Raw genomic sequence first — 13,645 nt, 5'->3', positions numbered from 1 at the left:
ACCACTCTTTGGGTATGTGCAATATGAACTATGACATTGGTCAGCACGAACAGATTCTCTCATTCTACACCGCCTCCTGTGATAGCAAGGCTAACTTTCGGGCTCTGTAGCATATATCCCAACTCCATTAAAATGACAGTATTCAAGTTTGACGGCAGACTTGATTGAACGAGTTCACAGTTGATATTGCGAGTTCCACCACCATAGAGTGCCTACTTCGGAGTATGCCATAAACCAGCTATGGGCAATTGGGGGATATCATCAAGGATTGAGTTACGAAGCCAGGAAACAGTTCACTAGACAGATTCCAAAAGAGAAACAAGACCTCCATGAGTCCACTAGCAGTTAGTAGGAAGTTTGATGGTGTGCTAGCCAATAAAACCTAACGGGTTGCAATTACAGTAGATGGTAGAAAAGGAAACCTCTTCCATCTTTGAGGGGCACCAACTTTGCAAAGAAAACCAAATCACTAATTTTTATAGCTAGTCGGTTTCATCGGTTTCGTAGTTATTTACCATTCTCCTGGACTCTGGCATATACAGGACTGCCAATAAGCGCTGTAGTACGCCGTATACTAGGAAACTTCGTAGTTTCGGAATGCAAATGATGTCACCGTCTCTTTTAGCTTACGATTGAATTCCGATACCCGTCTTCTCCGCGACCATACCGCACAGAAGAGCGAATAATATATTCCCTGTAGTCATTACGACCTGGCTGTCACATTAGGCGAGTTTCCCCCTCCTTCACGTTGTTTCGGCCCTTGCCCTGTGAGAGGTCCTCATGGTTCTTGCTACGCCACGTATCTTCCTAAGCCACCATCGAAATTATATGTCTCTTTGCAATAATCTGCATAAGGCACAAACTGTCCGGAATCGATTGGACCAGATGATTACACAACTCTCAGACCCTGCAAAGGGGCTTTCGTTGGAGGAGCTTCCAAAGTCCAATACTTTTACAGCGAAACTGCCACCAGACCCTGCTTTTGAGACTCCCGAGATCTCTCATGGAGCTCCGAGGGAAGCTCTCGGTCCGCGCTTGGTGAAAGGCGCCCTATATACTTTTGTTCGCCCCGAGCCAGCCAAGAAAGCAGAGCTTTTAGGTGTCAGCCCAAAAGCAATGGCAGACTTGGGATTACTGCCAGGAGAAGAGCTTACTCCTCAGTTTACAGCGGTAGTGTCTGGGAATCACTTTTTTTGGACTAAAGAGAATGGAGGCATTTACCCATGGGCGCAATGCTATGGAGGTAATGTAAACCTTTCAATAGGGTTACTCGCTGGCCACGGTTAGTTAACGATGCGAAGGGTGGCAATTGTACGTTGTCTTTGAACCTATACACGATGCGGAAGTTGACAGAATACAGCGGCTCATGGGCTGGGCAGCTTGGAGATGGGGTAAGCTTTGTTGTCTGGCCTTACTTCTGACCTGGATTGACCTCAAGCAGCGTGCTATCAGCCTATTCGAGAGCACAAACCCCAATACGTGTGTCCGATACGAATTGCAGCTCAAAGGAGCTGGGAAGACACCCTATTCACGCTTTGCAGACGGAAAATCAGTCCTTCGATCTAGCATCCGCGAGTATGTCGTGTCGGAAGGTAACAAACCGGCAGCTGCGTAATACTATCCGTCTCGCTAACTATGAACATAGCGCTTTCCGCGCTTGGTATACCAACTACCAGAGCCTTGTCAATCACTCTACTACCCGAGTCTAAGATTTTACGCGAGCGTATTGAACCTGGAGCTATAGTGGCCCGGTTTGCCGAATCCTGGCTGAGAATAGGAACTTTTGACCTTCTCCGCGCACGCGGGGACAGGGATCTAATCAGAAGACTAGCTACATATGTAGCCGAAGATGTATTTCACGGCTGGGAATCTCTACCGGCTGCGGTGCCTCTAGGTGAAGATGAGCCCACCGATGCGATTTATAATCCAGCAAGAGGCGTACCGTGGAACCTAGTTCAAAAAAACGAAGGAGTCGAAGAGAACCGGTTTGCAAGGCTGTACAGAGAGGTCGCACGACGAAATGCCAAGACTGTGGCTGCCTGGCAATCTTATGGCTTCATGAATGGCGTATTGAACACCGACAACACATCAATCTATGGGTTGTCTCTTGATTACGGCCCGTTCGCTTTTATGGACAACTTTGATCCTCAATACACACCAAACCACGATGACCATTTGTTAAGGTACTCGTACAAAAACCAGCCAACTATTATTTGGTGGAACTTGGTCAGACTTGGAGAATCCTTAGGAGAGCTCATTGGGGCAGGAGCCAAAGTTGATGAAGAGAGCTTTTGGAAAGAAGGCGTAACCGACGATGCTGCCCCCGCTATGGTCAAGCTCGCAGAAGAAATTATTGAAAGAACCGGTGAAGAGTTCAAGGCTATATTCTTGAATGAATACAAGCGGATGATGGGTGGAAGACTAGGGCTAAAGACTCAGAAAGAGTCAGATTTTCAGGACCTCTTTTCAGAAATGCTAGACACGTTGGAAGCTTTAGAACTGGACTTCAACCATTTCTTCCTGCGGCTTTCTCATATACCGCTCAGCGCCCTCGATACCGAAGAAAAACGGAAAGAAGTTGCACCAGTGTTTTTCCACAACGAAGGGTTTGGCGGGGTCGGGTACACAGAAAACTCTGCAAAGGAGCGCATCGCAAATTGGCTTGAGCGCTGGAGACTGAGGATTCTTGAGGATTGGGGGCCCTATGGTGATATGGAGCGACAGAAGGCTATGAAAACAGTGAACCCAAAGGTAGGTCTTCTAGTCCCTCGAAAATTTACCTCTCTAACGGTGCAAATTGACTAGTTCTTGCCTCGCGGGTGGATACTCGACGAGGTTATTGATCGAGTAGAACGTAAGGGAGATCGGGAGATCCTTGGCCACGTGATGCAAATGGCTCTAAACCCATTCAAAGAGGATTGGGGCTGGAACAAGGAAGAGGAGGAGCGCTTCTGTGGAGATGTTCCTCGATACAAGCGGGCCATGATGTGCAGCTGCAGCTCTTAAGCATTTTAAGTCAACGGCCATTCAATTATACTTTCTGCCCTTCTGCCCTTCTGCCAACTGTATATTTGTATATACTCCGATAGCGGTGTCCAAAGTGTAGGCAACAGTGTATTGCATGCCAAAACGCCTTCGGACTCACGTCGTCGACTACAGCCGACAAGGATTTCAGTCCCCGAATTGTGGAGCAACCCATACACACTTTAGAGAAACCTACACTTACGCAAAAGCCTAGAGAAGATCCAGGAAGTCAAGAATACTCTCAGTAGTTGAGACATCGAGTAAATGGATTTATTTTTCTTGCAGTCATCCGCATTACACACAAAGAACCCTATCATGTTTGTCGTCCTGCAACCTAGACCACCTGCCATATTATTACCGACGTAATTGCTGCCCACGTTTGAGAAATAGAAGGCAAATATCACGGATACAATGTCTTGGCACGCGAGTATTCATGAATATCATGTTCATGGTAGGGACGGGCAAACCCCACCAAGATCAGGGTTATGAGCCAGGTTTGATCTGGCTACACGAGAAAGCAGAAATATGAGAGTTCGAGTGGTTTGAAGAGTACTGGTTCAGTCCATGAGAACGCCTCCAAAGCCTCGTCTCGTGTATATACAGGCGCGACAAATTAGACGAACGACCCAAAGTACTTTCTGGCCTAGTTAGGACAGGCAGCTTGAACGTGGCCTGGCTGCTTGCAATTATAGCAAACCCGTTCACCCTTGGCTTCAGTGGGACAATCACGCGAGACATGTCCAACTTCTCCACCTACATTTGACTGGTCAGTACACATGCGCACGATGGACAGCGAAGAAAGGAAGAAGTGTAAGAATTCCAAAATGCAGACTAGAATGCACAAGTCCTCCCACTGGTGTAGATGTGGTATATTGCACATTGCAGGGAAGGCTTACAGTTGTAACATTTCTGACCGTGGGTGCAGTCACGAGCCATGTGACCGAAGCCACCGCAAGAGTAGCAAGTCTGTTGACGGCCACCATATCCACCCCCACCCTGAGAGCAGTTCCTCGCAATGTGGCCTACACGGCCGCACTTATAACATTCCTGACCACCAGTAGGACCACTGTAGCTATCTCCCGAGGCTGCCTGAGGACATTCACGAGAGATATGGCCAACACCACTGCAACGGTAGCAGGACTTCTCCTTAGGCGCTACTGTGCATTCACGGCCTAGCAGAGGGGTTGTCGTCAGATAAGCTGCGCTTATTGTTGTGCAGTAGATTCCCATGGTATCCACTTACTAACATGTCCCTGTCCTGCAATCGATTTTCAATCCGTTAGACAAGACCCAAGGAATATTACGACGAGGAAGGGTGTTGGGGTTGTGAAACTCGCTAACGAGGTGCAAGTAAAGTAAAAGCAAGCAGAGTATGACATACCACCACAGTTGTAACTTTGATTATTCCATTAGTAAATGTAAACTATAGTTCGAGTAATGAGGAGTATACTATACCAAGTTGGGGTACCCTTCTTAGGACAGTCACGGGCCTAAAAGTCCGGGTCCGTGAGATTATGGTTTGATGAAAAGTGTATTAAAAAAATACATAATCAATGCCCTCTGCACTGGTGATCTGGGGAGAAATTACCTGATGGGAAGCATCGCCACCTATGGTATAGAAGATGTTAGTTCAATTTCTTAGTGGCTTAAAAAAAAAGGTAGGCACCGGTTTTCTGTTAGTTCCGCACTTAGACGACCATCTTGAGGCCTTTTCCTCTTGGGCGAGGAAATATCAAACAGGCGCTAGCCCGAGTAAAATGAAAACCAAGCAAGACATGCAGTGTGAAGGGAGGGAAACCTTCTGGCTCGAATCGCAAGGCGAGGGCACAAAAGCTAGACATCAAAATTGTAGCGACCGCCAGGAAATCGAGGCCGCTACGGTAGTAAAAACTCACAGTTAAAACATCCACGACCTCCGGTTTGGAAACTCATATTGATTGAATATAGCAGATATTCTGGATAGATTGAATGGTAGCGAAGCTGTTGTGGAATGATCAAGATTTTTTTTCCTTAGAAAAAAGAAACCACAATGATAATGGTGGAGATCGATTGATTGATGAGAAATTTAATGCAGATAATATGTCCAAGGCGGTGCGCGGGGACGAGAAAGTGAATTTAATTTACTTGATAAATAAATTAAATTCGCTTGCCGTGCGGTTCCTGCAGAGCTCCCTTCTTTTTAGTTAGACTGCAATTGTGTGGTACTTAACTCCTGCAATTAACCTTCCTTACCCTTCTGATTTTTCGTTATTATCCTTCCCCACCTTCGCCCTCGTTTGTTTTATTCCCGAAAATGAAGATAAGAAGCAGAAAGAAATCAACTGAATTTTAAACGAGACTAAGTCAGCGTGTTGTACTTCACTGAAAGCAACTGGCGCTTTTCATCTGAGGATCTCAAAAATCCCGCCAGACTTGAGACAAGGCCAAGGAATAATTTAAACGACCTTATGGGCTGCAATTCACTTAACATTCATTATTCGCCGTAAATTGTTCAATCGTCTGAGAAGCAAAGAATGGCTGAGCGAAGGCCGTTCTAGAGTGAGGAGGTTTCGGAGGGATGCAATGCAATGGGGAAAGACCAGCCCAGGTCACCGGAGTGGTTTAATATCCATCACATGTAGCCGGAGCGAGGAAGGTTTCCTGATGTTCTTGGGGGCAGCTATAGGCAGAGGCCCCAGTTCAATCTGAGTAACTCTTGCAGTTAAATATTAACTACAGCTTCCCAAGGTCCTCAGGTTGAACACATTGGGATTGGTTTACAGCCCAACATTCTGCTTTAGATACTCTAGAGTATTCTAAAAGTTTGGTTTAAACCAGAGGAAATCTCTTTTTGATTTTTTCTGTTTGAGCTGGTGCCAACCGTCCTGTTCCTTTTCTCTACCCAGCAGATACGAGATTCATGTGAAGTCATATAATTCTAGTAGCTGGTTTCCGATATTCCGTTCCCGAAGCAGAAGCACACGCTCATCATCGAACCCAACGCAACCTCGTATCCGGTCCAATTCGTAAGATCTTTCCAGAGAAGAAGATTGATCATCATTGACTTCGCAGCGAGAGACTCCTGACAATACGCCGAAGTTGTCATACTTCTGACATTGCTTGTTCTCAGGGCTAACTTGTATGCTCTTTTCCTCTAACATTCTCTGCGTCCCAAAATAAGAGATCAAAGGCTCGAGTTCCCATATTCGAATTTCATCACCACGTGAGCTAACAGATACTGCTTTACCATGATCACCTACTTGCGCGGCTGCAACTGATGTGGTGTGGCCCCAGAGTCTCTGGCCGCCTTTGACATAAAGACTTGTTGTTGTAGAAACAACGAGGTACACAGTCAACGTGTTGTCTGCGTGAGAAGTCAAGAGGTATGGGTGCGAATAGGAGATCGAAGTTGGAGGTTCTCGATGTAAGATCGATGGTTCAGTAGGCCACCCGTACAGGTCACTGCTCAGTAAAGACTGTGGCTCTTCTGGTACCCGGCTAGATGGACGTAACGCTGTCACACCATATTGACAATCCACCGTGGTTGTGAGCCGTGAGTTGATCTGCTGGCCACTTTTGTTGAAATGTAGTTCTTGTAAACCTATTGACCAACCACAGCCAATGTGGTAAAAGCTGTATACTATAGAAGATATGATTTCCGAGCCTGCGACACGCACAGACAATGACATGGGCGCCAATATGCTCTCGGCTTTGAGTGTTGCAAGGAGGTAGGGCTTCTCTATCAATTCGACGGGACTGTGGCCCACGTTCTCATTGACAGCTTGAATACTAAATAACGATAGCACATTGCATTGGGACACTGTTAAAATATAAGGGAATGACAGAGCCATCCCTGTTATTGCCCGATCAGTGGAACTAGTGTAAGTGAATCCCAACTCCAATCGTAAGGTTCTAATGTCCATGTTATACACACTAAAACAACCGCTTTTAAATCCGACAGCAACTCTGGTCACATATTGCTGTGGACAATAAGTTGCTTTTAATGACGTGGGTACTATAGGTGCTTGTGTTTTGACGTTTGTAAAAGGCATACTTGCTAAGCAAGAGTTTGTATTGTCCGCGTGCCAAACCCTAAGCCCATGATCGGAATCTGCTATAAACACAAGCCCGGCACAAAATTGTACCAGAATTGGTGGTTGTAGAGATTGAGGTAACTCAACTGCGGTTACACGGCATATCCCCTTGGACCAGTTGTGTCTAAGGCGATATTGTTTTTTCCAATTTGCGCTGCTGCCTTGTCCCGCTAGATGACCGTGGTCGAGCCATGTAGATACTTTGGGCGAGTATTCAGGCCTTGAGATGGCACGTCTCATTCTCGCTAAGCGACGTGCTCGAGGTCGTACCCATCGAGTATAATATTGTCGCTTCCATAGCTCCGAGTCTCCGGCTAAAGCGTGGAATCGACGGGACACTCTAAGGAGAAAGGAGTGGGTCAGCTTTCTGTCAGCTTGGGTCCCTAGAGCAAGCATACCTTTGACATATTAGCAAAGCGGGCATGGGTAGATAAGATAGGATATGCAATAAAATTTCATCGCTTAAGAATGAGAGGTAGTCGCTATTATAGGCTTGGGATATACGCCGCCGTTTTGGCGACGGATAGGTCATGGTATCACTTTCATCACGTATTTTCAACATGCTGCTGGTAGCTTTCTTTTTATATAAGAATAACCCAAAGGATATGTAAGGACTTAGGAAATGAAAGACCCCTGGGAAGTTTCGATAAGAACGCTTATCTAAATTGATAACTGGGACCAAATCCCGCCTAGGGTCACGGGTATGATGTAAGGAAGGCCTTGGACGTCGCGTTCCCGACACTCGAGCTATACCCATAACCTTACATGGTCCACTCTCATTTTCTATGGATGTTCTAAAGCAACTTCATGCCTCTGTGGCCCAGAACTTCGAGAAATCCTTCGATAATGCATATAACGATTTGGGTGCTGTGCTTACCATTTATGACAGAAAAGTTGCTGCGACAGAAGAGAAACTCAGGGTTACAGAGTCTGCCCAACTTAAAGCCGCGGCCGAGATCGAGAGGTTGAATGTTGAGATTACCCATTTGCGAGAAGTGATAAATCGTAATGACATTAGCTTAGATGATGCTGAAGTCTCTGTGAGCGAATCTCAATTGGAGGCAGCATACGCGCCGCAGCGTATTTTGAGTTTATGTGACGACAACAATCTCTTGTCGTGGGAACATGGTACGAAAGAGATGAGAATTGTCAATGGAAAATATACCGCCTTATATGGAGATGCACAAACGCTTGTAAAGGCCTGTAAGGGTCTCAGACAACAGATCAAGCGGCATAAGAGAAAGCTGGAACACTGGGGCAAATGCCTCGAGCGAGATGAGTTTACATTGATGCTAAATGGCGTCGATGTCAAATTTCGACGTGTGAAGAACATTGCAGACGACGACCAGGATGGCTCTCCAACAGCAGAATCGATACCTGCAAATGGCATGCTAGTGCCGGTTAGTCATATTGCAGCAGATGGGGCTAATGGGCTACGGAGTTTACTTAGGCCTGAGTTGGGTGAAGTTTGTACGTCCGTCGTTTGCGGCGAACATAGAAGAGCAGAGAACAACTTTGGACTGCCCTTGCAGAGTGAATCTCAAGAAGTACTTTTGACACAGTCTGGTCCTCCTTTGGAGAACGAAGATATCGATACATCGGTGAGGCGGAGACACCGGGGATTGAAGAGGAAACGCGGGGTTCTATCCGAATCTGGGGTATTGGCCCATCATAGTGGCTTGGGGGAAAGGGAATTGAAACCACCCATTGCTATAAAAAGCAAAAGCATGTCCTTTAGTCCCGTGCGAAACGTTTGCCAGCATATTGAAACAATTGAAACCCAAGATTTGGATGAAGTTGGCAACACTGTCGAGACACCGACAAAAGAAATGGTCATCGAAACTGACCCTTTGGCCATTATTCATTCGCCATCCGTCCAAAAATCAACGCCTCAGGACAATTACCGACTCGCATCAGGCCACAGGCTTCTTAATGGATCCACAGCACTCCAATCAGTGGATGAAAATGCCAGCCTTCATCATGGTTCTGGTCAATGTTCAGAAAAGAAGCCAGATGTAGTCCCAAGGGCAGCCAGCCATGCTATATCGTGCATAGCAGAGGATGGTGAGCAGGTGTGTCCCATATCACATGCAGGAAGGACACCGCGGAACGCTGATTTCAGCTACCTATCAGCAACTTCAAGTTCCAAAGGTGTATCACACCGTTTGCAGGACTTGTTAGAGAAACCGCTGCCGCCTAGGTCACTGTTGCAGTCACCGAAGGGCAACGGTAACGTGAAGGATACAAGAAGGCACAACCAGCACGAATTTCGAGCTGATCACGAAGCATCTGGAAATAACACTCGTTTACCTACTGATACAACGGCAGTATTGGATTCTTCACAAGCTAACAAGCAGCCGACTAATGTCCACCTCTCCGAGCGAGCTAAATCTAATTCCATCGAAATGCATCCAGAGGATGAATCTTACCGATCTCTGCCACTGCACCGGCTCGAGCTTAGTCATTTCAGGATAAACCCTGACTATAACGAAGGACTCGGGTTTGCATTTGACACTGTTATCCGCAAGAAAAAAGAACGCAAGTGCATCAGGGGATGCACGCGCCCTGATTGCTGTGGAGACAAATTCTTAGCCATGGCACGCCTTGCTGGTCTACGAACCGACCCTACAGTCTCTTGTCAAGAAGATGACCAGAAAATCCTAGAAGACTACTTGGGAGAAGATAAATATTTGCTTGATGAACTTGGTGAAATGGACCGTCAGAGGCTCCTTGATGAGGCAAAAGCAAGGCTGATCGCCGATTGTTTTGGGAAACACAGAAATCATCATCAACGTGCGGCTACACCGCCAGGGTTTTGGCGCACGGATATGCCTGATACACAAGAACTAGATGTTGATCGTGAGGAGGCAAGAAGGCTTGAGAGAGACAAGGTAAAAGAACGATATAGAGAAGCAATGCGCCCAGGTGGCCTTTGGAAATACGCGGATGAGTGAGTCTATGGGAGCAAGGTCCTGAACGAGGCGTTTTAGTCGTGATTAGTATGGAGCCAATAGATTTTTGAGCTCTACTATGGTTCTTGAGATTAGAACTATGACTCTAATTTTAAGAGAATATCAATGGCCTGAGGCTTTAAATAATCAACTTTGTCCTAACCACGTCTCTAGGCCTACTGAGTAATACTAGTAAATATACCTTGTCGGTGTTCGAATATAGAAGTTTTCCAGTGGAAAACATGCTGGCCAGGATGTAACAAGGAATCATGGTAGAATATGTTGAGTGCATACTAAAGAGAACAAGATATCCCTTCTCGCCTCTTCCTAATTTCAGCAAATGGAGTCTCCGTAGATTGTCCGAAGGGGACCTCGGCACATGGCCCTTGGCGCGGAGAGCACGTGTTGACCATATCTCTATCCTTGTTGCTTTGCTCAACTTCATCCCCATACATTGTTGTTACTTTTCCCTTCTTCCTAAGCCTAATAGGGATTCGATTACTACAAAAAAATTACATTCTTTTTTGATTATGGATCCAACGCGAAGCCATAGAGGATTGGTCCCCTCGACACTTTTGAGACCATCTAAATGGCTACCATTGTACGAGGACTTCGTGACTAAGAACGCTAGCTCTGTAGGTCAAGTAGAGTCGGCGTTGAGGTCTCTCACATACATAATCCCAGGTTCGTTTTAGTAATCTAACCATGCATATACAGACGACGAAAGCTAATGCCTACGTACGACGCAGGACGATACAGAGATTCAGAGATCTCGTCAGAATGCGGTATATACACTGCCAGCTTCGAAAACCTGCTAGATGTCTAACATAGTTCATCCAGTACATTCTTCCGTACAACTCCTTTCGCTGTATCATGATTCCCTTGTTTCTCGAGTCATCTCTAGACTTCCATCGACCATCTCTCGACCGGCGCCCACACCGCATTCCCGGTATACAAAGTACTGGACGGCCCACTCCTCACTTTACCGTAAGGTCGCTATCACTCTTCAAATGGTTCAGTACACAGAACTACTCTGGGAAATGATCGCGCGGCGTCGAGGTGAAAAAGTTCGCTGGCGAGTCGTTATTCTCATCGAAGCTATCAAGGCAATATGTCGTTTGTTTCTGCTACATCTCACAAACTCGAGACCGCTAGTCAGCCCTCCCTTACCAGAGCGCGACGTCGACCCGAGATCTGCAGAAGAAGAGGAACGCGATTGGAACGGGATGCAAACACCAGTAAGCGAGCGGTCTTCAGACCTGAGCTGGACTATGCCTCGTACGGGATTATCGCTTCCTTGCCTTCCGGATGTGAACGACGTCTCAAATTTTTTAATATCGAAGGTGCTCACTGCTGATGACATCAAGCCGCCCAAGGCCCTTTTGCACCGAGTCACAGGTCAAGGTCAGCTGGCAGAAATATTGTACATTTTGCGGCCTGTAGCCTATGCACTAGCGATGCAAAAATGGAATGGCAACAAACGAAGTTGGAGGCCTTGGCTCATTGGGTTTGGTATGGAATACGGCTGTCGACAACTTGCCAAAACCGATTTTAGGGAAAGACTTGCTGGTGGCCTCCGGGGACTAACAGGCTTGGAGCGCGAGGAATTGAGAAAGAGAGGATGGGCTATGGGGTGGTGGCTCATGAGGGGCGCTCTTTATGAAAACTTGACCAAGTATGAACGCTTATTACTATCACCGATCAAAGTCATTATTATGCTAACACTATCCAGACCATGGTTGAAAGGGTTAACCAGGAAGATGAAAGGTAAACCACTGCTTGACTTGGTAGGCAGTGTGGTCGAAGATTACGAATACCTGTGGGACAATTACTACTTTTCAACAGCAACTTTATGAGCTGAAAAATCTCCCCCCCCCCCCCCGGGTCTGCTGAAATAAATCTACGACGATACCCCCGTCGACTCGAACTAGGATGTTGAAATGAGTGAAACTGATTTGATACCCAATGGATCCTGGCATTCTTGTCTCTTTTCGTTCATTGATTGGCATATTCTCTCTAACTATTTTTCTTCCTTCATTTATTCTATTTAATTCTAATTGATTTGATTTGATTTGATTTGATTTTGTCGTTATCTAATATTGTTTGATACTTTCGCCACCATGTTGTATAGTTAGCGTTCTATATTTATACTTATTGGGGTATCACAAGTCGCTATCGCGATTCCATATCAGAGGGGTGTCATTTCTGTTTAAATAACCTCTGCTGTCTTCTGCCCAAACCAATCTCGCAACTCTTGATTGGTTCCCTTAGGAGCTTCAGAAGACGTGAAGAGGAAATCTCGAAGTTGTGTGTTTTCATCATCTAGGGGCCAGTCCACCTTTACCCCCCCCCTCATCTCAAGCATTTCTTTCGAAGTGCCCCAGCTAAATCGACATTCATTACCCCACCCGAATATGGGATCCATGTGTCTTCGGAGCCAGGTTACGCACTTCGAATCCGAGGGATAACCACTCCCCCAACTGTGGGTAGAAGTTGCTTGTGAAGGGTCATCGAACTGTTGGGCCTCCACTATATCTTTATGGCAAAGTTCCAAGGCCACATCTCGGGTCACTTTAGCAGCAACACTCGCAGCACTAACACAAGGGTACAAAGAGTCGGCTTTTTTGGCCACTGTAATTTTTAGTGACGGAAAGATCCGCTCTAACTTCTGCTGATAGGTGGCCGGGTTTCCAATTGTGTCAATATACACCTCTCTAATGTCAATTCTGCGGCCCTCCACGATCTCTCGGATGAGTTCCACAGTAGCGTCCATGGCTTGCGCATTCAAGTTATAGATACCCGCGCCGGGGCGCAACATACCCGACGAAATATCTCTTGCAGATAAAAGCTTAGTTGCCCATCCACATGACTTGAACAGGGGTGTCCCGGGGGTGCAGAGCAGCCGCATTAGATTAGCGCGTACACCAGGTGTTAGAACCTTGCTGTCATTGAAGCTGTAATCGTGCGCAAGGAGGGAGTGGTGAAGGTCATGCGGCAAGTAGAAAGCACTGTATACCATAGGACCCAAAACTGGCCCACGGCCTGCCTCGTCAACACCCAAAACAAAATAGCTCTTCGGGTAGCTTTCAGTTGGGGTGAGATCATCTATGGTCATTTCGTCAGCTTTGGAAGCATCTGAACTCGGTTGGCGAGCTGAAATTGTGGCGGGGCATGGCGAATAGTAGGAATAAGAATCTCCCGCATACAACCGTGGGCGATTTATACTGGGAGGGACGAAAAGGCCCGTAGAAGTGAGCGTCCCTTGAGAGTTGAACGAGGGATGCTGAGTTGGTTCTTCCATACCAGCTTTCTTCAAATACTGTTGGCTTGGGATAAAGAACTATAAACAAAGATGGAAATGATTCTATGGAGGTGAAGGACACAACTTGTTGTAATCTATGAAGATTGTGTGCTCTAGACGCGTCCCCAACCATTCCGGACTAGCGGCGCTTCCGCGCGTGTCGCCGCCTATCTCCAACTCCCCTCCACAGCGCTTCACTAGCTTTCCGCCTTCTCCCAATTGAAATTTGTGCTTATTGCTTACGGGGTTTGCTTTTTTCTTTTTTCTTTTCTTTTCTTTTCTTTTTTTTTTTTTTT

At 46.5% G+C, this 13,645-nt stretch overlaps 5 protein-coding genes across 5 annotated transcripts; 3 read left to right on the top strand and 2 right to left on the bottom strand.

Annotated features, from left to right (window-relative positions):
• Nucleotides 1–680: 680 nt before the first annotated feature.
• On the top strand, nucleotides 681–3,189 carry BDV37DRAFT_265777 (YdiU domain protein). Its single transcript, XM_032083833.1, has 6 exons — nucleotides 681–1,243; nucleotides 1,302–1,311; nucleotides 1,361–1,391; nucleotides 1,442–1,592; nucleotides 1,646–2,751; nucleotides 2,806–3,189. The coding sequence occupies exons 1-6, from the start codon at nucleotides 781–783 to the stop codon at nucleotides 3,004–3,006; spliced, it is 1,962 nt and encodes a 653-aa protein (XP_031934684.1). The 5' UTR covers nucleotides 681–780; the 3' UTR covers nucleotides 3,007–3,189.
• On the top strand, nucleotides 3,177–4,939 carry BDV37DRAFT_265771 (uncharacterized protein). The gene is made up of 5 exons (XM_032083832.1): nucleotides 3,177–3,777; nucleotides 3,921–4,196; nucleotides 4,268–4,282; nucleotides 4,406–4,419; nucleotides 4,480–4,939. Exons 1-5 carry the CDS (start codon nucleotides 3,761–3,763, stop codon nucleotides 4,545–4,547), a joined length of 390 nt encoding a protein of 129 aa, XP_031934683.1. The 5' UTR covers nucleotides 3,177–3,760; the 3' UTR covers nucleotides 4,548–4,939.
• Nucleotides 4,940–5,921: 982 nt separating this feature from the next.
• BDV37DRAFT_276978 (WD domain protein) lies at nucleotides 5,922–7,629 on the bottom strand (the record flags this gene model as incomplete). The annotated part of the gene is made up of 2 exons (XM_032085669.1): nucleotides 5,922–7,437; nucleotides 7,496–7,629. 2 exons carry the CDS (start codon nucleotides 7,627–7,629, stop codon nucleotides 5,922–5,924), a joined length of 1,650 nt encoding a protein of 549 aa, XP_031934682.1.
• A 253-nt stretch (nucleotides 7,630–7,882) lies between these two features.
• BDV37DRAFT_276977 (peroxisomal membrane protein-domain-containing protein) lies at nucleotides 7,883–11,904 on the top strand (the record flags this gene model as incomplete). Its single annotated transcript, XM_032085668.1, has 4 exons — nucleotides 7,883–8,497; nucleotides 8,660–9,956; nucleotides 10,889–11,723; nucleotides 11,781–11,904. The coding sequence occupies 4 exons, from the start codon at nucleotides 7,883–7,885 to the stop codon at nucleotides 11,902–11,904; spliced, it is 2,871 nt and encodes a 956-aa protein (XP_031934681.1).
• Nucleotides 11,905–11,908: 4 nt separating this feature from the next.
• BDV37DRAFT_265762 (ribonuclease H2 catalytic subunit RNH201) lies at nucleotides 11,909–13,426 on the bottom strand. Its single transcript, XM_032083831.1, has one exon. It carries the CDS (start codon nucleotides 13,347–13,349, stop codon nucleotides 12,258–12,260), a length of 1,092 nt encoding a protein of 363 aa, XP_031934680.1. The 5' UTR covers nucleotides 13,350–13,426; the 3' UTR covers nucleotides 11,909–12,257.
• Between the last annotated feature and the right edge of the window lie 219 nt (nucleotides 13,427–13,645).

This window comes from Aspergillus pseudonomiae (genome assembly GCF_009193645.1).
Source record: "Aspergillus pseudonomiae strain CBS 119388 unplaced genomic scaffold BDV37scaffold_162, whole genome shotgun sequence".
In the NCBI taxonomy this organism is placed as follows: domain Eukaryota; kingdom Fungi; phylum Ascomycota; class Eurotiomycetes; order Eurotiales; family Aspergillaceae; genus Aspergillus; species Aspergillus pseudonomiae.
The sequence above is the reverse complement of the archived record's forward strand: the minus strand, read 5'-3'. Positions and strand labels throughout refer to the sequence as shown.

Excerpts from the sequence above, each read along its gene's own strand:
- BDV37DRAFT_265777 (XM_032083833.1), top strand. The coding sequence starts at position 781 with ATGGTTCTTGCTACGCCACGTATCTTCCTAAGCCACCATCGAAATTAT. Across the intron at positions 1,392-1,441 it reads CTGGGCAGCTTGGAGATGGG|CGTGCTATCAGCCTATTCGA; the intron begins GTAAGCTTTGTT and ends GACCTCAAGCAG. Across the intron at positions 1,593-1,645 it reads CGAGTATGTCGTGTCGGAAG|CGCTTTCCGCGCTTGGTATA; the intron begins GTAACAAACCGG and ends CTATGAACATAG.
- BDV37DRAFT_265762 (XM_032083831.1), bottom strand. The coding sequence starts at position 13,349 with ATGGAAGAACCAACTCAGCATCCCTCGTTCAACTCTCAAGGGACGCTC.